We start from the raw sequence: 23,056 nt of genomic DNA on the forward strand, positions 1-23,056 counted from the left end.
GGAAATTAGAGAGAAAGACACAGGCACGGAGTAACCTACATTTACTAGCCCTGGATGTGGTGCAAACGCTTATATTGACAATGGATCCTGTCTTTGGTGCCGCCGTATAAGAACCAGAAAGAGAGACATTTGTTCTGTATCATCTACACTGATGTGTCCTGTAGAGGCCTATACTAACAACGATCCCTGTCCTTGGTGCTGCAAAGCCTACACTAACAACGATCCCTGTCCTTGGTGCTGCAAAGCCTACACTAACAACGATCCCTGTCCTTGGTGCTGTAAAGCCTACACTAACAACGATCCCTGTCCTTGGTGCTGAATATGATTCACATTAACGATGGTATGGCCACGGGCGAGCAAAATAGACACGCGCGCTGGTGCTAGAGAGCCTACAAGACTTAATTACATCTGAAATGTGAAAGATTATACTGTCCTTGGTTCCGGAGAAACGTTTTAAAAAAGATATAGAGATACTTTTCACTGAATAACCTACATTGATCAGTCTTCTATGCAGTGTAGAACATTTCCTGTCCTTGGTGCTGAATAACGACCACACGAACACCATTGTATAAATAGGAAAACTAGAGAGGGAGGCACATGTACTGAATAACGTTCATTGATTAGTCCTGTATGTAGTGTAATAGCCTACACTGACAATATCTTCTGTCCTTGGTGCTGAAAAAGCACTCATACTATCCATGCTGGAACCGAGGAGAAAAAGACTAGAGAGAGAGACACTTGTACTGAATAACGTCCATTGATTAGTCCTGTATGTAGTGTAATAGCCTACACTGACAATATCTTCTGTCCTTGGTGCTGAAATAACACTCACACTAGCTATCCATACTGGAACCGATGAGAAAAACACTAGAGAGAGACACTTTTGCTGAATGATTTCTATTGATGAGTCCTGAATGTAGTATGGACTAATATACCCTGTCCTTGGTGCTGAATAACGTCCACACGAACACAATTGTATCGAGAAGAGAAATATAGAGAGGCACTTGTACTGAATAACGTCTATTGATCAGTCCTGCATGTAGTGTAATAACCTACACTAACAATAACTTCTGTCCTTAGTGCTGAAAACGCACTCATACTATCCATGCTGCAACCAATGAGAAAAATACTAGAGAGAGAGAGAGAAAGACACTTGTGCTGAATCAGTTCTGTATAAATGGAGTAATAGTCCCCGTCCTTGGTGCTGAATAACGTTCACAACAGGAAAACCTGAGATCTGGTATCATTTCTGACGATCACAGAAACCCTGAAGCTACCTCCGCTACTGCCGATTGTTCCGGTGTTAGATTACAAACAAACGGAGACCCCATGAGTTCATTATTTGTCTCTATCAGACTAACTATGCTGGTTGTATATGGGGAGAATATTTGCCAGGGGAGTTTGGCGGCCTTGGGGTTTGAGGGAAAGCATCAGCCTTTCGCGGACTGTCTCGCCTGGCCAATTTTACCCTCCTTTTGTGCCGAACGCTACGATCCGTATTCCCGTAGAAAGGCCCGGTGGAGGCTAACCCGCTTTGCTTAACGCCCCCGCCGCAGCGACGGTTTCATACACCCACACTCGGGTTCCTGTTTATGAGAAACATTCTTCTTCCACTTATCAATTTCGCGCAGCTCTATCCCTACATCTCTTTGTGAAAATCCGTGGAACGATTTTCCAACAGCCCTCGAGTGGTTTGGTTGGTTGTTATCCACGTAAGGCCATGTTGATTTGATTATATGGATGACATCCTCCGGGAACCCCAAAATTGATGCGCGCGTGCGAATAAAAAAAAGTTTTACAAAAAAAAGTTGCTTTCATGAAATCTACGTGGTCATGAGGGTTGAACAAATGGGACGGAATATGGTATGGCGAATAATCTAGTCTTCAAGTTCATTTCTTTACAATTTCGTCTTTTTTCGTTTGATTTTGGCATTCTACGACATTGGTATGGTTTTTTTGTAACTTACGGTATATTTTTGCTCATTTTGCAACTGTTTTGTACGATTTACAGTATGGTTGAAAACTTTTTTTTTTAAAACGGCCGAAAATTCATGCGCGCGTGGATGTCATCCATATAATCAAATCAACATGGCCTAACTGTGGAAACAGCGGCAAACTGTCTGATCTTGTCCGCAGGGCTGAATCCTTTGAATATTGTCTGCTTCAAACGCAGCTCATCCCGTAGTCCCAACCTCACCTCCGTCAAAATTTTGAAAGACATAAAATGCAAAATCTTTATCTATCTTTTTCAATTGCCTTTTCTTAAATTTGGTTGGCACATTATTTAAATAAACAGTTACCATGAAAATGAAGAACGGGTACGAATCATACACAGAGGCATGTACAAAATCTCTACAAAGTCAATAAATAAACCATTCATTTAACTTAAGAACGTTACAAATAAAGAGTAATAATGAATTACGCACAGAAGTATGCACAATTAAAACCCATACATGATTGATAAAAAAAATTCATTTTTACTTGAAAACTTAAAGCGTGGCACGCTAACCTTTAGAAACAACATCAATCAAGAAAAAATTAACGACATAAATCAAAATAAGGAGGACATGTATCTATCTGTAATGAAACACAACCGCTTCAACCATCAATCACACCAATAATTGCTATGCTCTCCTTAGTTGAACTGCTGACTGTGAGAGACGTGGAGGATCAGTCCTGTGTTGGACAGCTCAGGAAAGGCCACAGGTGGCAGACAGGCTGCGATGCAATCTGGAGGACCGGGCGATTTAATTTTCTGCATCGTTGCGCGGTCATGACTGACTCTGTATGTCGGGTAATGGATGGTGACGTACGCACACACCCACAGCTGCACCTGAGGCTTACAATGGGTTTACGCAGGGACAGGGTTTTTCATAGCCTCTACCAGGCTTCGTGGGATACGGCTGAAAAGAGTAGAAACTAGAAAAGCAAATGCATCTGGTCTGCTCTGTTAATTCTTACTCAAACAGATTCACATACTAGTATATGGTGACAGGAGTCTAAATCCCTCCTGCTATAAAATTGCAACATTATGTAACCCGACACCAGTTGCTATGGCGAGAGACAGTCTGGTTTAGTCACGTCAGAGCTCGAGGTTACTGTTTGGAGAAGAAGAAGAGAAGAGGAAACTGAGCAAAAACAATATGTTTACCTAGTACCTGTACAAAGCCATGCCATATTGACAGTATGAACTGCATTCAAGTGTTTTGGTAAGTATGTCAAGCTTTCCTGCTCCAGCATTAGAAGGACAGGGGAGGAAAAATTTACTGTCTAGCGGACCAACTCCCCGGCATGTTATCTCTCTATTTGGCTAATTTCTACTCTTCCTAGCTGTCTCAAAAAGCCTGGTAGAGGCTAGGGTTTTCCTAGTCTCCACAAAACATATCCCCATGCACGTTTCGTTGCTTTAACGAGCTTGCTACCTGTAACGACCCTTCCTAAAGCAAACCAAGATCTCTCCTTTGATGATTTTCTCTATCTGTTCCATACTGTACAAATCTCAGCTTTAAATTGGAACAGACCCCTCCAGGGGTTGACCTAAATCACATCAATTCAATTGACCAATGGCGGGCGCGTGACATTAACGACCGTTATGGGCACCTGTTTAAACTTTATAGAGCGGGAATCGCTTGCATTGATTGCGGGGTTCACTGAACCTTTCCCCTCGGTAAAGTAAGATATATGATCTGTGGAATTGTTCCAGATAATCAAGCGCCATGTCATTTATCTCCATTGACAGTTGCGCGCAGTGCGTAGTCGTGATATAGCAGCAGGGGATGCTAAAACCAGCTCGTTCTGATCCTGGATTTTCGTGTGCAAAACTTCAATAATTATGGCTTCACTACTATGTGGTGAAGACATATTGTTTTTCCTCGTGTTTCTTCTTCTTCTCCTCCTGCTATTTAAATCGATTCAACTCCTTCATTTTGGGGCCAAATAACATGAAATTTGGCATGAAAACAAAACCTCCATAAATTTATACAGACGAGCAAATGAAATATGTTTCTTGAACTTTTAAGTTTCTTATGTAATACACTTCTTTATTCTAAATCTGTACCAGAAGGTGACAGGTTCTTCATCACTCTTTTTTTTTAATTTGGCAGATCATCTATTATACGTTGCTATATGGCTGAAAGTTTAGATAAAGATAGGACTGTAGTATTAGATGAAGATACAACACTAGACAAACAGGAGGTGACAATTTCTTCATATTTAAATTTCTTTTACTTTTGCAGATCATCTATTACCTTGCCATATGGCTGAATATTTTAAAGGAAAATGCGACTGTAGTTAAGATGTAATGTAGATAAAGATACGCCACTAGATGAACCCGCAGGTCCTGGTGTGAATTTTAGATTGCCTGGCTTAACCGGAGTGCCATCACTGTCTGAGACCATAAGCCATGAAGAGTGCGCGGCTTTCCTTGAAGGTAGCAGCGGTAAATTACCCCTGGGAAGCCGGCTTACATGGCGCGCAATCACGGGCTACTGAACGGATAAAGAAAGCCCACGGGAAGAGGAGACCTAGTTAGATCAATCGTAGATGCAGTGTCTGTATGTAGCATTATAGGTTACCGGCACTATACTGTCGATGTCACTGAACGTAATTGATGCCCAAGAAATAGGACTTGATAAATGCCAAGCATCTAGATATATTACTAGTATTGTGTGGTTTTACCTAGATGGAATTCCCACCGAAAGTTAACTGTCCAAGAAATAGGACCTGATAAATGCCAAGCATCTAGATATACTACTACACCGTGACTAGTATTGTGTGGTTTTATCTAGATGGAATTCCCGCTGAACGTTAACTGTCCAAGAAATAGGACCTGATAAATGTCAAGCATCTAGATATACTACTACACCGTGACTAGTATTGTGTGGTTTTACCTAGATGGAATTCCCGCTGAACGTTAGTTGTCCAAGAAATAGGACCTGAAATGCCAAGCATCTAGATATATCACTAGTATTGTGTGCTTTGCCTAGATGGAATTCCCGCTGAACGTTAGTTGTCCAAGAAATAGGACCTGATAAATGTCAAGGATCTAGATATATTGTGTGGTTTTATATAAATGGAATTCCTGCTGAGTTGTCCCAAGAAATAGGACCTGATAAATGCCAAGGTTCTAAATATGTTATGATGTGGTTTAAAAGGTGAGATAAAGCCTTGGGTCGATTTCGGACAGAAACAAGAATTCGAAGATCTCATACCTCCGATGAAACATTTTGTGAATTTCTTGTTTTGCTCATTATTGTGAATTTCTCGCTGATTCTGCCTATGCATTTTCCACTGGGTCTCATATAAGGCAAAAGACACGCAGGACATTGAAGACAGGAGATGAAATAACCTTTTTCGGGGACCTTTGAGCTAATTTCCTGTCAGCTAATTTGAGCTAATTTGCCTAGCATGTGGAATTAACACACGAAAACCGAAAACAAAACCCCCGTACACAGAGACTAAAATGACCAATTTGCCACGAGATACAAAACATGACTGAACCACTGCACTGATATATATAATGTTCAATATGAAATTTAACACTTCCCACCCAATGCCTTAAACAGAGAAGGACAGAATTACAGATACAGACGCTGGTGTGGTTATACATACCGGCTATACAGATCATGCAGTACACTGTACACATTATTAAAACGTCCGGTACCAATTTTTCATCCATATATGTCGCCTGGAAATTGCGTAGTTGGGCAGATGTTTGTGACACACACGTGCGTAAGTGTTAATCCATTGCGTGGTGTATATGTGTGGGTAAGGTTTACGGAGGCAGAGAATGAGCACGTGTACAGTACACGTGATGTTACTAACACGTGTCCTGTCGTTTTCATATGTACGTCACTGCGGATCGCACACGCTTCAGGCGATATTTCATTGGTTTTACCGCCTCTCATGCCTTCCAAATGAATAAACATCAAGGCACTGGTATCTTTAAACCAATAATCCAGACAGGCAACCAACGTGATTCAGATGCAAGCACAGCCAAAGTTTTGATTTGTTGTACTATCACACATCCACACACAGGTATACATGTCTGTCCGTAATGCTGAATGCCATCCACACACAGGTGAGCATGCCTGTCCTTGGTGCTGAACACTCTCCACACACAGGTGAACATGCCTGTTCTTGGCGCTGAACACCATCAACACACAGGTGAACATGTCTGTCCTGGGTGCTGAACACCACACACACACACTGGTAAACATGCGCATGCCTGTCCTTGGTGCTGAACACCATCCACACTAGGGCTGCGTACCTAAACGTAACATCAGGTACAGGTACAGGTACCGGTACAGAGGTTTAGGTACAGGTCCGGACCTGTACCTGTACCTCAACAATTTGACAAATTAACACGTGTTCTTCACGGAGGCTTACGCGGCAAAATACAGACACAACACAAAAGCAACAAAGGCCTCTGACCTGATTTGAGTTTGTTGACCAATCACAACCCTGGATCAGCCACACTCTCGCGATGTCTAGTGAGACTGAGGATCTCAAATCAATCGACGGTGTTAACGTCTTTTCCAGTGCTAATTTTTCGTCTTTGTGGTAGCATTTACCTATCTTTAGTCATATACATGGTGTAAACTAGCTATTTCGGTATATACTCGTTACTTCATGATCCGGTATTTTGGACCTGTACCGAAACGATTTTTACGGTATTGGACCGGTACAGTGTACCGGTCCGCAGCCCTAATCCACACACGGTGCTTGACGAGGTATGTTCCTGTCACAAATGTATCAACATATGCCAGGGCTCTCTAGTCCTGCTACTGTGTGGTTCCACTAACCAACGCTAGATGGCACTGGTGTACGGCCCAAAAACGTGGATAGGTGGTGCACTGGTGGTGCAGTATGGATGCGACCCCGAATAAACGTGGGCCTGGGAAAAGTAGAGGTTGTTTTGAAAAGAACTCTATTTTTCAATGGCTAAGGGCATTGTTCACGAATAATCGACTTTTTTAAAATATTAAGACGAAGACGACTTTAAGACGAGTCGCCATTTCCGATACAGACAAGGTTTCATGAGTACGCACTACTTCCTTTCTGACTGCCTATCTTTTCAACTGGCCTTTCCGATCACTGCTAACCCTGATAACTGCTAGTAACATCACTCCAGTGCTGAGTACAGGCTACTCTAGCAGAGACACAACTCTGGGCATTGGCTAAGGCTGTCCCAAAAATGCACAATGTGTGTGATAGGGGATAACATTCAACATCATTTCTAGCATAGCTTATCAATAAACAATACAAGCTGCTTAGCCTCTATCAGGCTTCATAAAGTGACTGGAAAGAGTAGAAATTGTACCAATTAGACAGATAACAGACCTACCAACCAATTATTATTCCCTTTCTTTTGCAAATTCTGTGATCTGTAACCCCTAGATCAAAATATTTATAGTACGTTTGTACCATCACTATAGTAAAGGGGAATAAAATTCAATCTGAGCATTGCCCCGAGTATACATGTATAGTTGCATGTTTGTTGTAGAGACTTCATTCTGACAACCCAAAAAACGAAGTGAGGCAAATAACATGTATGCTTGAGATAGGATTTTAATTGCCACCAACGTGTTTACAAGCAATACACTAAGTGGAGATCAACAACTTAATGTAGATTTTGCAGGCAATATGTTGATGAATACGACTTGACTAAAAGTTTAAGGCACACGTCCTTGGGGGATCCATTCTCGAGCATGTTTGAAGGCGGGGAATGGGCCCAGGACGTGGCATTGCCTCTCGTGTTCGCTGTAGTGTCTGCTGCAGTCAACAGGATGGTGGCCGGCTTTTATCTCTCCTCCCGTCAACGCTAGTGCTGCTTCCGTCTGAACGAGCAGCCTACAAGACAAGCAAGAGAAAAATAATGTCAGGACTTTTGCTGCAAAATGTGTTCCTACCTTCATACACAAAGGTTTTGTTTGGGATTTTTAGTTAAGTCCATATGCTTTTCGTATCAGGGACACTGACAAGTTATGTCAAAGGTCCCAGAAAAGGTTATCACACATCCTGTCTCTAATTTCACAACAATTCAAATTAAAATCACAACAACGAATAAAATAAATGCACAACAACTCAGATACTTCATGCAAGTATGAGATTTTCTTTAATTCCTTGTATTGTATTTACTATTGGAGGGTGTTGTGTAAAGTGACAGAATGTAGCTTTAAATCCGCCTCACCTTCTGTAAGCCTAGCCCTGCCCCCTGTGGGCTGACACAGCACTGTTGAACATCCCACACACAGAACTACCGTCTGAGCATGGCTGAAAACTGTGGTGATCTTATAGCAACCTGAAATACAAGTACAACACATTTATACCACTGAAACTGGTTTAAACCATCAGTTCCAATAAATAAATAGACTTGTCAATACAGTTTTGTTTTTTGTGTATCTGTGTCTACTTGTGTTTATAGTTATTTCCACATGGTAGGCTATATCAGGGATATTGACAATACATTAGCTCAAACTCAAAAGTCCTGACTATTTCTCATGTATGTATGCCTGAGCCAGTAGAAAAGTACATAGGCAGAACCAGTTGAAAAACAATAATGATTTAAGCAAATTCACAAAAACTCTGAATATTTGAACTATTTCACTATATCTTTGACTTTTATGAAACCTAACCTTCCCTATTTGTAGCTAACATAATGCACATGATTTAGTAGTAATGGTTTAACCCCATTGGGGCATGGATATGCAATAAACTTCATTGAGGTAGTGTTCCTTGCATGGTCAGTCCCCCCAGTCAGTGTCAGATTGACTCTGGGAAGCAGCACGGATATGCGAGGTTCCGTCCACGCCAGCGCCCGGAGGTGCCGGGGACGGACCTGATCTACGACGACGTGGAAGGGGAACGTGCCTCACGGCGCCCGCGAACGAGCGCTGAGCTCCCGTACGCCACTACAGCAGAGCCAGGAGGTTCTGGGTGCCAACGTCGCTTTGGTTTAGTCTATATCCTGCTAACTATATACATATGAACTGGAAGAATGTAGAGAGACTGCCCATTGACTTGTTGGATCGTTCTGAGTGACTGCCCAGTGTCAAAGACAGTTAGACATGGGAGCCCTTAAGTATCTTAAGTATCTCAAGCTATCTGAACACAATGATCTACTTCTAACTGCACCCACAACTGAGATTGGTTGAAGATTATACCTTAGCCAATGAATAATAACAGTGTTGTCCCACCTTGTTACAGTATCGGTTAGGGAAGTTTATGTACATGTACATCCATCAACATTGCTTGTTACTTATGATCATTTTTAGAGTAGAGTAAATAATAAAAAATAAAAGAGTATAGTAGAATCTTCAGTCGGGTAGGACTGACGTCCAGTCTTGACCACTCCCCATCATCCAACCGTCATGGTGGGTTTCAGTGAGTTTTCTAGTATCCAGTAGTTTTTTATTGGGTGGCCTTCCATGTGCCTGTCTAGTCTTGCCTTATTTAAGGCTTTCACTGATGGTGTATTTAAACACCAGTACTCACCGGGACATTTGACGTCCATGAAGTAACTGTTGGGGCTCTGAACCAGCCTCTTCTTCTTGTGTTTCCTCTTCTCCTCCTCTGGGGAGGGATGCAGCAAGTCCTTGGCCAACTGGAAAAACATAGGAAAATGAGTTAGGATTCAGTATATACAAGTCCTAATATCCTTCACACAACATTGTGTAGGGCAGCACCCATCTTACAGTCATTGGGTCCCTGAATACAAAGAGAGAACTAAAACATAATCTGATCATATACAACTTCAATGATATCTAGTTAGTTCTATTCTCAACTATATGATGGATATATCTAATTCTAAAAGAAAAAATGTATGCAGTTACAGGCATGGCTGTGATCGATCTGGCTGTACCAACAAGAAAATGTGTCTGTAGTCCAAATTTAACAACTGTGATTGCAAAATTTCCCTTTTCAGTTTTAAACCATTGGTATTGCATACTGTGATGCAACTTCAAGAAAAAAAATAGGTAAAATTATGTCACTAGATGACTCAGTAGTCAGTATCGACCAAAATAGCAATTGTACATGGCAGAATTCTAAAAATGATTTATATGAGTTTACAGAATTACTAACTTTTTTTTCTGAACTTTGGTCATATTTCTATGATTTTCCTCTCATGCTTGTGTTACGCGCCGAAATGATGCATTTGAATGGTATATATAAAATGACATAGTTCAGTCACGGTGCACCAAAACAGGCCATGAAATGTATCCCCGTATTCCCAACAAGTCAGACCACCGCCAGGCGTTCACGAATTGACTGTGCCTTAAACAAGAAACAACGTTCAGAACGTCAAAGTTAGGCCTTTCTCAGATTTTCCGAGGTTTCCGCCATGTTTTTTGGCCAATTATACCAACCGCATGGGGGTTTCGTGGCGCCCGGTTTCCCATTTGTTTCCGGGTCACACCTCTAACCTTACGTATCGCGTACGTGTACCGGGGTGAAACCAAATACATGATCCTGTCAAATACATGACTCTGATACTACTTGGGAGTTTCCTATATACCTGAGTCATGGGGTGGTACGATTAAAAAATACAGTGACAAACTAAATATCTTATATCAATCACGCATATCAAAAGACATGGACCAAGGACGTTGTGTGTAACGTCCTTGCATGAACATAACAATCAAACAACCAACAATATCCAGGATGAAATCCCCGATCTGGAGTTCGTACTTTTAAATTGTGAAATAACACTTGGCGTGCCCAGAAGCTCCGTTAACGCCACCGTCAGGGGTGAACTTGGGGTATTTCCATTATACCTCGATTCACAAACACATTAAGTTAATAAAATATTGGCTTCGCCTACCGAAGTAGTTTACCGAACGACAGGATCGTTATGAAAGCTTATATAACCTGTTTCGTTGAACTACAACAAGACTGGGCTGTCCATGTTCAGGACATGATTTGTAGGCACGGATTTCAAAATATATGGTTAAATCCTTCCGTTAATACCAACCAGTTTGGACATATCTTAAAAGATCGTCTACAAAACACGTTTCTCTCTTGCTGGAGACAAGAAATTAAAAGTCTTACCAAACTCGATACCTACTGCAAAATTAAAACCCAATTCTGTTTGAACTATCTTTTATCAATTTAAAACAAATCATTCAGAAACAGCATAACAAAACTTAGGATTAGTGTCCACTCTTTACAATGGAAAAGGTCGCCACTGTAACACACCAGCCCGAATTAGAGACTGTGTCCCTCGTGTCATAAAGGCGTTGAAAACGAATTGCATTTCATAATGACCTGTCCTGCATATACTTTAGATAGACAAAAATTAATGAAATTGATCACAAGTAAAGCTGGTAAACCTCTCCCAAAGACAAACATAGACATTTTCAATCTACTTATGTCATGCCCCGACTCTATATCTACGTACTTTAAGGCCAATATATATGTACTGATATGTAGTGCATAATAGAGAGAAAGTATTATAACAGATACCAACGCCTAACGCACATCATGTCATACGCCGTTTACGTTCATATTCCTGTAGTTAAGTAGTCTCTTAGTATACATAGACTTGTTTGTATTGTATTGTTCACGCTGCCAACATTGTACCATGTACAATTGTTAGTGTAATAGAGTTCATTCATGTAACCTCCTTGGCCACTAAAACTAAACTAACCCTAACCCCCAACCGTAAGTCTAACACTAACGGGAGGAGTTCGACCTATATAGTCTATAAGTTCGACCTATATAGTGTATATGTGCGTAACCTGCATAACCATGCAGGTTACGCACATACCTTTGGAAATAGCCTGCGCAACATGAGCTATAATGTATATAATATTGACAGATAAGGATCACTACGACATTCAAACGACACAGATAAAACTTCTGTCGACTTAAGGCTGTGTCATTCCGATAACACAGGTGAAACCTCTGCCGAAAAAAGATCGTGTTATTTCCATGGCACAGGGGAAACTTCTGACGAAAAATGATGTGTCATTCAAATGACACAGGTGAAACTTATGTCGACATCTGCCGAAAAAAGGTGAAACATCTGTCGACTGAAGGCTATGTGATTCCAATGACACAGGTGAAACATCTGTTGACTGAGGGCTGTATCATTCCAATGATACGGGTGAAACGTCTGCCGAAAAAAAGGTGAAACATCTGTCGACTGAAGGCTATGTGATTCCAATAACACAGGTGAAACATCTGTTGACTGAGGGCTGTATCATTCCAATGATACGGGAGAAACGTCTGCCGAAAAAAAAGGTGAAACATCTGTCGACTGAAGGCTATGTGATTCCAATAACACAGGTGAAACATCTGTTGACTGAGGGCTGTATCATTCCAATGATACGGGTGAAACGTCCGCCGAAAAAAAAGGTGAAACATCTGTCGACTGAAGGCTATGTGATTCCAATGACACAGGTGAAACATCTGTCGACTTAAGGCCGTGTCATTCCAATGATACGGATGAATCTTCTACCGATAAAAAGGCTGTGTCATTCCAATGACACAGGTGAAAGTTGACTTAAGGCTTTGTGATTCCAATGACACTGTGAAACATCTGACAACTGAAGGCTGTGTCTTTCCAATGACACAGATGAAACTTCTGCCGAAATAAGGCTATGTCATTCCGATGACACGGGCCGGGAAATATCAGCCGTCTTAAAGCTATCTCATTTCAATGACACAGGTAAATAATTCTACTGTTCAGGGCTATATCATTCCAATGACTCAGGTGACATATGTGCCATATTAAGGCTATGTCATTTCAATGACACAGGTGGATATTCTGCTGTTGAGGGCTATATCATTCCAATGAGTCAGGTGACATATCTGCCATGTCCAGGCTACTAGTATGTCATTTCTACGACACAGGTGGAAATTCTCTTGTTCAGGGCTATATATCATTCCAGTGACACGTGAAAAATCTGCCGTCTTTACTCGTCATTTATTTGTATAACATATAGCTAAGACGATAAACCTACATGTTTGGTTATTAATTTCTAAACGTACGTGTGTAAAGGATAGTTCGTTTTCGCTCAGGACAATTGCAACTTTGGACTACATATTTTTAGATGGAACAATGCCAGAAAGTCTACATACATGTAAACATTTGCTTGACAAGACTGTACAAGTAAAGACGGCAGATTTTTAACGTGTCACTGGAATGATACATGACCCTGAACAAGTAGTCAGCACGTCCCGGTAAAGCCGCGAGTTTGCGTTACACTGTTACAGACTAACACCGAGCGACAACTTTTTTTCAGACAAGTTTGCGTTAGCGTTACACTGTTACAGACTAACACCGAGCGACAACTTTTTTTCAGACAAGTTTGCGTTAGCGTTACACTGTTACAGACTAACACCGAGCGACAACTTTTTTTTCAGACAAGTTTGCGTTAGCGTTACACTGTTACAGACTAACACCGAGCGACAACTTTTTTTCCAGACAAAAATAGGCAACATTCCAGTAACGCTGTACTTATTCCTGTGTATTACCTTTATTAGTGATAACTAGCGGTCGATGTGTGTTACAATGAATGTAATTTGTGTGCACATCTGAGATGACCCGGAAGTGGATGTGACAATCGGTCTTCTCCAAACCCCCATGCAGAGCGTGAAACAACACGGAAACCTCGCCAAATTGATGCATTTGACGGTCAACTTTGACGCCCCAAATCTCATCTTCAGACCCTTTTTGATATGATCAACTTTCCACTGTGTGATGGTCTGACTTGTTGGGAATACGGGGATACATTTCATGGCCTGTTTTGGTGCACCGTGACTGAACTATGTCATTTTATATATACCATTCAAATGCATCATTTCGGCGCGTAACACTTGTAAACAAGCCGCCATTTTGGATACAGCGAAACCTCAGACACCTAGCTGGTCTACTCAAAAAAATCATGCCATGACAGCTAAAATTAGAAGTCTTCAGCTAATTTTTATACAATATATAAATAAGTGATCACTAGATAGAAGTCAGATGTACAAAATCGGGCGGTATTTGCAAGAGAATGTCACAGTTTTTACGAAACTGGAAAAAAATGGCTGCCATGCAAGGCAAGAAACATGTGCAAACTTGCTGCCAGCGTTGCACTTTACAATTCGCCATAATTTCGCCGTTTTCTGAGCAATTTTCCTCAGATTTTCGATCCTGGTACTCTTATCTACAAGCCTAAATGTGTAAAAATACCAGAAACTGTCTTATTAAGTAGTTTTATGACAAAAATTGGGAGCTAAACTCACAGGCATGGTGGCTGACTCTCTCACGTCGGCCGAAAAGAACGAGTCACGTGACTACATTGCTGAGCTGGGGTTTCCCGAAATGGTTTTCAAGGGACTCTGGAAAGACTAAAATCCAGGAAATTCTTTTATTTTTGCCAAAATCTCTCTTCTTTGACGATTTTTAAAGTTTCAAGGGACAAGTGGAATGATTTTACTCAATGAAAATTAAAGGTGATGTCCTGCTTGGGTGAAGGTTACTGACAATGTGTATAAGATAAGATATTTTCCCGGAAGTAGCAAGCACGGTTCCTTGGTGTAGTGGTTATCACGTCTGCTTTACACGCAGAAGGTCACGAGTTCGAACCTCGTAGGGACCAGCAATTATTTTTACACCCCTTCTTCTCAATGTTTTTCCACTCCGTCCTTTGTCCGTTACACGATGACTGCACATAATGTCATGAAACTTGAAAGTCACAAGCTGCTGTAACAACCTTTGAATTTTCCAATAACAGCCTAGTTTTTAATAGTCTTATAGTAGACACTGGTTATTAGAATTCCAAAGAGTCGCATTTACAGAGAAGACAAGCTTTACAGTTGAATATAATGTTGTGTTTTAAACTGTTGTGTAACTTGTGTATATAAAAGGCCATAAAAGCTAAAACCGCGAGGCTTATGGATCAAAAACGCTCCTAGCGATAATTTTCTAAACTGCAGGATAGAGACCTGCCGGTATTACGTCACCACGCATTTTATGCAAATGAGGTTACTCGCCGGCGACACACAGACAAAAAATGGCGAAGACGTACGACTTTCTCTTCAAGTTGCTTTTGATAGGAGATTCCGGCGTAGGCAAGACATGTGTGCTGTTTAGATTCTCAGAAGATGCCTTCAATTCCACATTTATCTCTACAATTGGTGAGTGGGGAAATTTGGGCGTTGTTTACTCTGTGATGACGTTTTTGTGCGTAGTTTGTAACGTCTATCAACTCAAGTCGACTGACAAAAATCGAAGTGATGTCAGTTGGTGATAGGGTGTGCTCACTTGCAAGTGGTGCGATTTAAAACTTTGTACTACTCCTTATAACACTTATCGAGAGAACTGTACCTTAAAAAATCGCTAAAAGAGATTTCTGAGGAACAACTTTGCTGGAACATTTTGGTCAAAGAAACGCGGTAAAACTACCCAAGTAAGGATCACGAGTTCTTCCGGTTTCTCAGATTGCCCCCCTCCCCCATTTTCCAACACAAACCCAAATTTTCTGCTAAAAATGACTGATTTTAGCTACCCCGTTTGTACAAATCTTTACCCAGATGTCTTTTGGTTACTTGAAAAATTGAAATTCGTTGATAGGAGGATTATCAACGTTTGAATAAACAATTATAAAACATTTTGAGCAAATTCCAGAGGTAGAATTATGACTGTAGTACTAGTAGAGGGGCTTAAAAGGTTAACAATCAGCGGGTTATTTGCATACAATGTAGGTGTGTGTAAATAAAAACACTTGTTGTCTTTATTGATTAACTGCTAGACTAAAACCCTAGAGGGAAAATTGTTAATGTTAAGCACTACATGCAAGTTGAGCATGTTAAATTAGAATTGTTTTACAGTACAAAACTCAAATTGAGAGCAAAAAAAGATGAAAATGAAACCATACTACAAGCTGCGAGCAAGATATACTGCCATACGTTATCGAGTTGTTTGAATTTGTAATATTGATCAAAATCTTATGTATTGATTTTTCATATGTACACTCAGTACATGATATGCATAATGTATTACTATTAGCGTATGTTGTGTAACCATAGCATTCTTGCATCGTTAATATATTACAATGTCCTAACATACGTTTTTGCTTGGAAATCAGGTGCATGTTAGAACTTACTGTTGCATTGATATACAATTTTGTATGTTCTAAGCCAGTTTGTCCTGTTGTAACTTATGTACATGAAGTCCAAAGGTCAGGGCCCTTGTCATGTAGCCTGGTTACCAGACTGTTCTTGGGCCAGTACACAGGCCAGCCCCAAATTACTAGTAGTCTAACTGAGGTATAATTTCCTTGGAGACATGTTAGCCCTGGTACCGAGGAGCTAGCCTGTATACCCTAGCCCTGGCAACAGTCTGGCACCCAGGCTATACTAATGCACATTTGCCATTTCTATCATGCCCCACCCATTCTTCAATTAGTTCTTTCTGTGCCGTGACCTTTTCAAGTAAAAAAAGTTTGCACCGGGGTGTCCTTTCCAAAAGGTTTGGTCAAAGATATGTTGGAACTTGGAAGTAATTGTTTTGTTGCCATCTTGGGTAATTCTTGCCCTCAGCAATGTTACATGTAGATAATTACTAGATATACATTACTGAAAATACCCTAACTCACTGGATGCATGTACATGTATGAACTTTAGTGCTCCTACAATTGGAGCTGTGCGCCTAATTTTTGCTTGTGGGTGCGCCTATCTATTTGCGTAGGTTACGTATGTAAAGCTGGTACAATGTACTTACTATTGTACACTAGTATATAGCATATTTTTGACTTTCAGAAAAATAATATGATTGTTGTAGTTTGGTAGGTTGTTGGGGGCGTATGATATTTACTCATCGAGTCATCGGGATGCCCCAAAGTGTACAATGAACACAGAGGTGACGTGCTCCTGGGTGTTTACCAGACAAAAGAGGTCCGCGGACGTTACAAAACTAGAACAGGTCTCGAGGCCATAGATAGAAAACTGTTGATATCAACACATGAAGGTTTTAGGAATTCTTGGTAATGTTGTGTTCGGATGGTACAAAGGCAAGTGTTTTGATTTTTTTATGTTTTTAATGTCAATTTTTGGGAGGAACATAAACAATCGTTGGGATGCAACCTACAGATGACATGTCAACATGACAACATCGGTCAAGTTGACACAACTTGGACTTGCCCTGAATCAGTCAAACACATCTGTAATTGTCTAAGCTGTGTAACTAGTCAATCACCAGGCTAAGCCAGTCTTCCTGTTAGGATTCCTTATTTGTTATCATGCCTTGGCAGTCATGCACAACAAATTCCCCTGGCCAGAAAAACATTTGATAAACATTCATTACCAGCATGGGTCCATCAGCCAGACCAGTAAACATGCCTAGAATACAGGCATCCTGAAAGCTATGCTTTGATCACGTTGTAGACACTACTAGTATTTCATGAACGTACAATTTGTGTTTCATTTCACAAGTAAACAAAATTACCAAGACTGCGATGCTAGCATTTTTGCATGAAGCATTTTTGGCACAGGAAGTGAAGAAGTCAAATGGGTAGAAATGCTTGGATGGTTAGGACTCAGTTGTTTCTTTGACAACACTTCCTCGTTAAACTAATGCAGAAGTTTGGTTTGTTTATGCAAGGACATTATATCATTGATAACGTCCTTTGTTTATGGCCCTGTCAACAGGTTCTGCATATTGTTATTATTGATAATGAATTAAAGGTAGAATCATACGGTACATGTACAATGAATGATGCAAGGGAAAAAGAGTTGCTAGAGGGGGGGGGGGAATGTCTTCATCTTTTTTCCGTCAGTCCTTTTTGTTAGACAATATGTAGTGGGTATGTGATTGTTATTTTAAAATCTTTTCTTCTCATGCTATTAGTAATACATAAGTAGTTGTATGGGAAAGATTGGCATTGTAGATGAGATTGTTCATCTGCGGACCTGTTCAACTTGCACTAGACTCTTTTGAAATTGGTATTCTTTTGAAATGAGGGGTATCTAATATATTCTGTCTTCTAGAAAAAAATAATTATTCTCTGATGTTCCTTCTCCTCTGCAGGTATCGACTTCAAGATTAGAACTATAGACCTAGACGGGAAGAAGATCAAGCTACAAATATGGTATGACATTATTTGTGACAACAGTCAGCATATGGGTCATCACTCATCATGTATAGGGGATGGAAGTGTTTTTAGGAGTGATTTTGTCTGTGGGTTTGTTTGTATGTTTGTCCAGAGTAGATTGACAGTACTTGGGTGGAGAAGGATTGACAGGCAGAAGGTCAGATACTCGTAATGGGGTGAACTTGAATGTCCCACATTCTTGCCAGGAACCATCAGGTATTAGAGACCAACATGGGGGAATTCAGGAAGCCGAGGATTGCATGAACGACCCTCGATAGTTTATGTTCCATTTAAGGTTCTTGTGGAAATCCAAAATACTTGTCAGAAGTCTGACTTTTCTGTTTTCTTGATGTTTTTGCAGGGACACCGCCGGCCAGGAGAGGTTCCGCACCATCACCACTGCCTACTACAGGGGAGCCATGGTGAGTATAGCAGGACATTCGCAACATGCACATTGTACGTTCTGTTGACAATTGCTCCTATTAGGGTTAACATTGACAGGTTCTTTACAATGCCACCCCCTCTGTGTTGACAGGGAATCATGCTTGTGTACGACATCACCAACGAGAAGTCCTTCGAGAACATCAAGAACTGGATCCGCAATATCGAGGAGGTACATAAATGCACTTTAATACCAACATGTAACACTGTCAGGGCTTGAAATACTTGTACCAGCTCCAAATGCACGTTAGTACAGGTAAAATTGGGGCTGTGCAAGTCTACCTGAACATCTAGCCCAGGCTAGTAGCTGTGTTTAGAACAATACAATGTATAAGCGCTTAATATAAGAGCTGATATTTATTATAGTGTATGTGCATGTATGCAGCAGTGCTGAATGTAGTTTTCTGTTTGAAAAGACGTTTCTAGTACAAGTGTTTTAAACTCTCTTTTATACCTAGCTATATCAAAAATACCTCTGGTTTTTACCATGTCTGATTGTCTGTGTACCATGTAAGTATGACCAGTGAAAGTTTTGGATGAAAGCCAAGAACTCCATGTTTAGAAGGAAGTCAGCCATTGTTTGATAGATGACAGCCATTTCCTTTCCGTGAGTGTAGAAGTTAGATAGAGCCACCAGCAGCTTTTGTTTCCCAGCTTGGGTTTTAAATTTTTCATAAAAGAACATTTTATTAATAAATTATGTTCCCTGTAGATTTATTCAAGGAAATTTTACATTACAGACAATACATAGTTATCCCTCTAAAACAATGAGGTACATGTAGGCCATGAAAATTGTCTTGACTGTAATGTTATATTTTTGACCAGCAATCTTTTGCTTATAAAGTGAAAAAGCCCATGTTTCAAGTAAGAAAGAGTTGACACTTTAGTTTAGTGACTTAACCTAGATTTTTTGTAGTTTAATTTTTATGAAGAGTTCGTTAGAAAAAGACATAACAAAACTGTATATTTTGTATGAATTTATGATGTTAAAAAAATGATAGCTACTATTTGAAATTCAATACTGTAGTTACAATTGCGATTGTTCCATTCGCAGTTTTTTAGATAGGAGAAACTATCTTGTTAATCTTGTAGCAATGGCTGATGGGTAGTGTTTGTTGCCTTCCCAGCATGCCTCAGCTGACGTAGAGAAGATGATCCTGGGGAACAAGTGCGACATGGAGGACAGACGGCAGGTGTCCCGCGACAGAGGGGAGAAAGTAAGACACGATTTGTACACATGTGCAAAATTCAACTCGTGGTGGGGTCGCGTGGCAGAGTGCTTGACTCGGTTTTTCCGCCACACACTGCAAAGTTCCTGCAATAGGCAGAAAAAACAGTGCTGTATGGCCCTGGAGCATACGTAACCTGTGTTAAATTCTTCATAATGGAACATGTTATTTTACTTCTGTCCAAACAGCTGGCCATCGAGTATGGAGTGAAGTTTATGGAGACCAGTGCAAAGAGCAGCATCAACGTAGAAGAGGTGAGTTCCCAACTGTAATGTTTTGTCAGTACAAAAAACATCCACCCCTGTGTGTAGAATGTATTGGTCTTCTTGTACCTTTATTCAATGCCATCTTGGACTTGTCCACTCTATGAATAGGGAAGATCACTTGGTCTACTTTGTTAACAAGATATACTATTTTTCAGGCCTTCTTCACTCTGGGCAGAGATATCAAGGCTAAGATGGACAAGAAACTGGTAAGGCCAGCTAGAGCTCTGTTAGGTTTATCCTTGCATAAACTCTATTAGGATGATCCTTACATAAACCATGGAGCTATCTCAAATTATAGCTCCATGTATAACCCTTACCAACAGTACACTATCGCCCTCTAGTTGTTGATTGGAATAATGCAACATTTGATGTAATTAATTTGTCATAGTCGATACAATGCAGGGAGAAGTTGGGCCCCCTAGCGTCTTGCCTTCAAATTGTAGATAAGGATTTGAAAACCTGGCATAGATTTTTAGTTTTCCAGTGTTTTTCTGAAGTTTCTCCCATCCAAAAGTATATATAGACATTTTAATCAGTACATGTAACTTCTTTTTTTTCTGAAATGTTTTGATTTGGTATTTGTTTTGTTGTTGTTGTTTCATTTTGGTTAGCATACCAGTCAACCCCGTCCCACTGCCACTCTGTGGGTGGACATGGGGTTTGCTGGTAATCTACCATGATTTCTACCATACATAACCCCAGGGTCTCTTTCCTCCCGGTACCCCCCTTAAGACCCTCCTATCTGCTGTAAGTGTGTGGTACACATTTTCCCCTGCAGTAGTGATTTAGATGTATCAAAATAGTTAAGTAAATATTGATAATGATAAGAGCAAGTGAGAAAAGAACTTGTAGTGGCAGTCGTTACTAACACATTTGTAGCTTTTTTAGATAGAGTGAAATACATTGTAACAGTAGCAAACAAAATAGCTAATTATTTTTTAATCAAATCTAATGAAATTATGGATCATTTGCTATTCATGTGTAAAAAAAAATTACAATTCAGTCAAACCTGTACTGGTGACAACTTCTACATAATGAATTTGTGTTTACTTTTTGCTGGTCCTTTAGATCATTTTTCCCAAAAGAAGTAGTCAATATAGACCGTAAAGTACATATTTACGAGATGCAATAAGCTCATGATGTGTCCATCCCCCACTATAGGACTTGAACAGTCCCCAGAAGGGAGGGAATGTCCAGGTGACAGCAGCAAAGCCACAGAAGTCCTCAAGTCCCTTCTCCGGATGGAAGTGTCAGCTCTTGTGATTGGCCAGCAGTAGACAAACAAGCCACCCGATTGGTCAATTCGAAGGACTGCTGCCTATTAGAAGTTGTGTTGGACTGCTTTGCTACAAACAGTAGGGGTAAATCATTTGATGTTAGGGTGAAAGGAAAGATGCAGAAACATTTTACAAGTAGAAGATAGTTTTGAAATATTCAAAGACCAAGACTAGGTGCTTTTACAAAAACAATTGCTATTTTGAGAGAAGCGAAATCCTAATTAGTAGTTTATTAGTTTCAATTCAAAATTAATTACATGACCGTACATAGAAATAAACGTTTGGATGATATTCTGGAGACATTTGGATGGTTTTAAAGGTGTAAAAACTGGAAGATTTGTACAATGAAGAATTGGTAGTATTGGTGGGAAAATGATCCAAACTAGTTTAAAATTAACAAACACTTGCATAAATGAATTTTTCAGGATTTTAGGGCTGTACCATTTAATCATAGGGAGAGTCACGTTTCATTTGCATTTCTTTACACAACAAATGTTTAAGTTGCCATCAAGTTTAAGTGGCCTAAATTTTCTCATTCCCGAAGAGCACTCCCTAAATGTAAATGGAACAGCCCTCTAAAATCCACTGCTGTATTTTTGTCTGTTAAAGTATAGCAAAGCCAACAAACATGAAAACCAATTTTGACAAAATGCTTTGTTTCTCTTTTACAAGTTACTTTTCTTGAATCACATCACCATAGAAAATATGACATTTTCCACAATTATTATATCCATTGAAAAGTTTGCTTTTCTTACCAATCTGAGTTTGGGGACATGCAACATTCATTAAAGCTGTTATGGCCAAGTGTGGAAGACCAGTTTTATCAAATTTGTGTATTGCTTAATGTTTCGAAAGACTTCAACTATGCGTAATGCCACTAAAACACCATATCATCACTTTGAACCTAAATAATTGCACATGCTCATCTGTAAATATATGCCAGTCATGTAGACTACTGACAGTACTGTTCTGTTGTTCTACTTGGTATTATCCTTCTTTTCCTCGGAAATACAACATTTCAATGCTCCAGTACTGTCCCTGTCTCTCGCTTCCACCAGGCCTTTCTTAGGGGGTATGGCTCATAGTAGAATTCGGGGAAAATACAGGCTAAACTATTCCGGCATTTTTATTCTCCCTATTGCACTAAATTTGACTGGAAATAAATCTGGTGGAGACAACCATCGTAATGTTTTGCAATGCCTGATAGTTGACTGTGCCATTTCGGTAATTGTTGGCCCCAAGAATGTTTAACTTGATCAGTTGCACATCCTAACATTAACTGGTTTTATTTTCGTTTATAGAAACCAATTCAATTTTTCATGTATTCCAACATCAAACATATAGTCCACAAGTAGTGCCATGCTTAAATTACATGCAGGTGTTACCATACACTACTGCACATGTCAATGTAAAACTTAGCTTTGGTGTTTGTGTGTGGAAGGGGGGTTTAAAAGGACATCATCACCCATATGACTGACAGCCGTTATTTTAGGGATAGGGTCTAAAAAAGTCGTGGCATTATGTGAAAGCTCGAATATTTAAAATCTGTGTCAGCCATGCCCCCTCCCCTTAGGGGTTGATATCGACTGATGCATGAACTTTAATCTGAACCCACCAAAAAAATACATTGCCTCAGGAAAGAAATGAAAGCAACTTTTTGATTATCACAAAAAGTGCAAAACATCAAATTATATCACTTTGATATGAAATGAGTAAAAAGAGGTTTGGAAAAATTGGAAAACTTTTTAGTGGCACAACAAATA

The 23,056-nt window shown here is 40.1% G+C and overlaps 2 protein-coding genes and 1 non-coding gene across 4 annotated transcripts; 2 read left to right on the top strand and 1 right to left on the bottom strand.

The window, feature by feature from the left end:
- Positions 1 to 7,551: 7,551 nt before the first annotated feature.
- LOC109468962 (40S ribosomal protein S27) lies at positions 7,552 to 14,342 on the bottom strand. 2 transcript variants are annotated; one of them, XM_019767338.1, is made up of 4 exons: positions 14,233 to 14,342; positions 9,496 to 9,604; positions 8,192 to 8,302; positions 7,552 to 7,851 (listed from the first exon to the last, which is right to left on the bottom strand). In XM_019767338.1, exons 1-4 carry the CDS (start codon positions 14,236 to 14,238, stop codon positions 7,823 to 7,825), a joined length of 255 nt encoding a protein of 84 aa, XP_019622897.1. In that variant the 5' UTR covers positions 14,239 to 14,342; the 3' UTR covers positions 7,552 to 7,822. The 2 variants fall into 2 exon arrangements, with proteins under 2 accessions (XP_019622897.1, XP_019622896.1); XM_019767337.1 differs by lacking the exon at positions 14,233 to 14,342 and adding an exon at positions 9,834 to 9,854.
- A 173-nt stretch (positions 14,343 to 14,515) lies between these two features.
- Trnav-uac lies at positions 14,516 to 14,588 on the top strand. Its single transcript has one exon. It is a non-coding gene; the product is annotated as a tRNA-Val (tRNA).
- A 369-nt stretch (positions 14,589 to 14,957) lies between these two features.
- Positions 14,958 to 22,322, top strand: LOC109468954 (ras-related protein Rab-8A-like). The gene is made up of 8 exons (XM_019767327.1): positions 14,958 to 15,126; positions 18,017 to 18,077; positions 18,442 to 18,502; positions 18,616 to 18,693; positions 19,649 to 19,738; positions 19,939 to 20,004; positions 20,172 to 20,222; positions 21,178 to 22,322. The coding sequence occupies exons 1-8, from the start codon at positions 15,003 to 15,005 to the stop codon at positions 21,277 to 21,279; spliced, it is 633 nt and encodes a 210-aa protein (XP_019622886.1). The 5' UTR covers positions 14,958 to 15,002; the 3' UTR covers positions 21,280 to 22,322.
- Positions 22,323 to 23,056: the final 734 nt, after the last annotated feature.

This window comes from Branchiostoma belcheri, unplaced genomic scaffold (assembly GCF_001625305.1).
Source record: "Branchiostoma belcheri isolate BF01 breed outbred unplaced genomic scaffold, Haploidv18h27 scaffold2, whole genome shotgun sequence".
Classification (NCBI taxonomy): domain Eukaryota; kingdom Metazoa; phylum Chordata; class Leptocardii; order Amphioxiformes; family Branchiostomatidae; genus Branchiostoma; species Branchiostoma belcheri.

Coding starts and splice junctions, on each gene's coding strand:
- LOC109468962 (XM_019767338.1), bottom strand. Junction 8,303..9,495: donor CATGGACGTCAAATGTCCCG/GTGAGTACTGGT, acceptor CTTGTATTTCAG/GTTGCTATAAGATCACCACA. Junction 7,852..8,191: donor CAGGGCTAGGCTTACAGAAG/GTGAGGCGGATT, acceptor CTTGTCTTGTAG/GCTGCTCGTTCAGACGGAAG.
- LOC109468954 (XM_019767327.1), top strand. CDS start 15,003: ATGGCGAAGACGTACGACTTTCTCTTCAAGTTGCTTTTGATAGGAGAT. Junction 15,127..18,016: donor CACATTTATCTCTACAATTG/GTGAGTGGGGAA, acceptor TCTCCTCTGCAG/GTATCGACTTCAAGATTAGA. Junction 20,223..21,177: donor CTAAGATGGACAAGAAACTG/GTAAGGCCAGCT, acceptor CCCCCACTATAG/GACTTGAACAGTCCCCAGAA.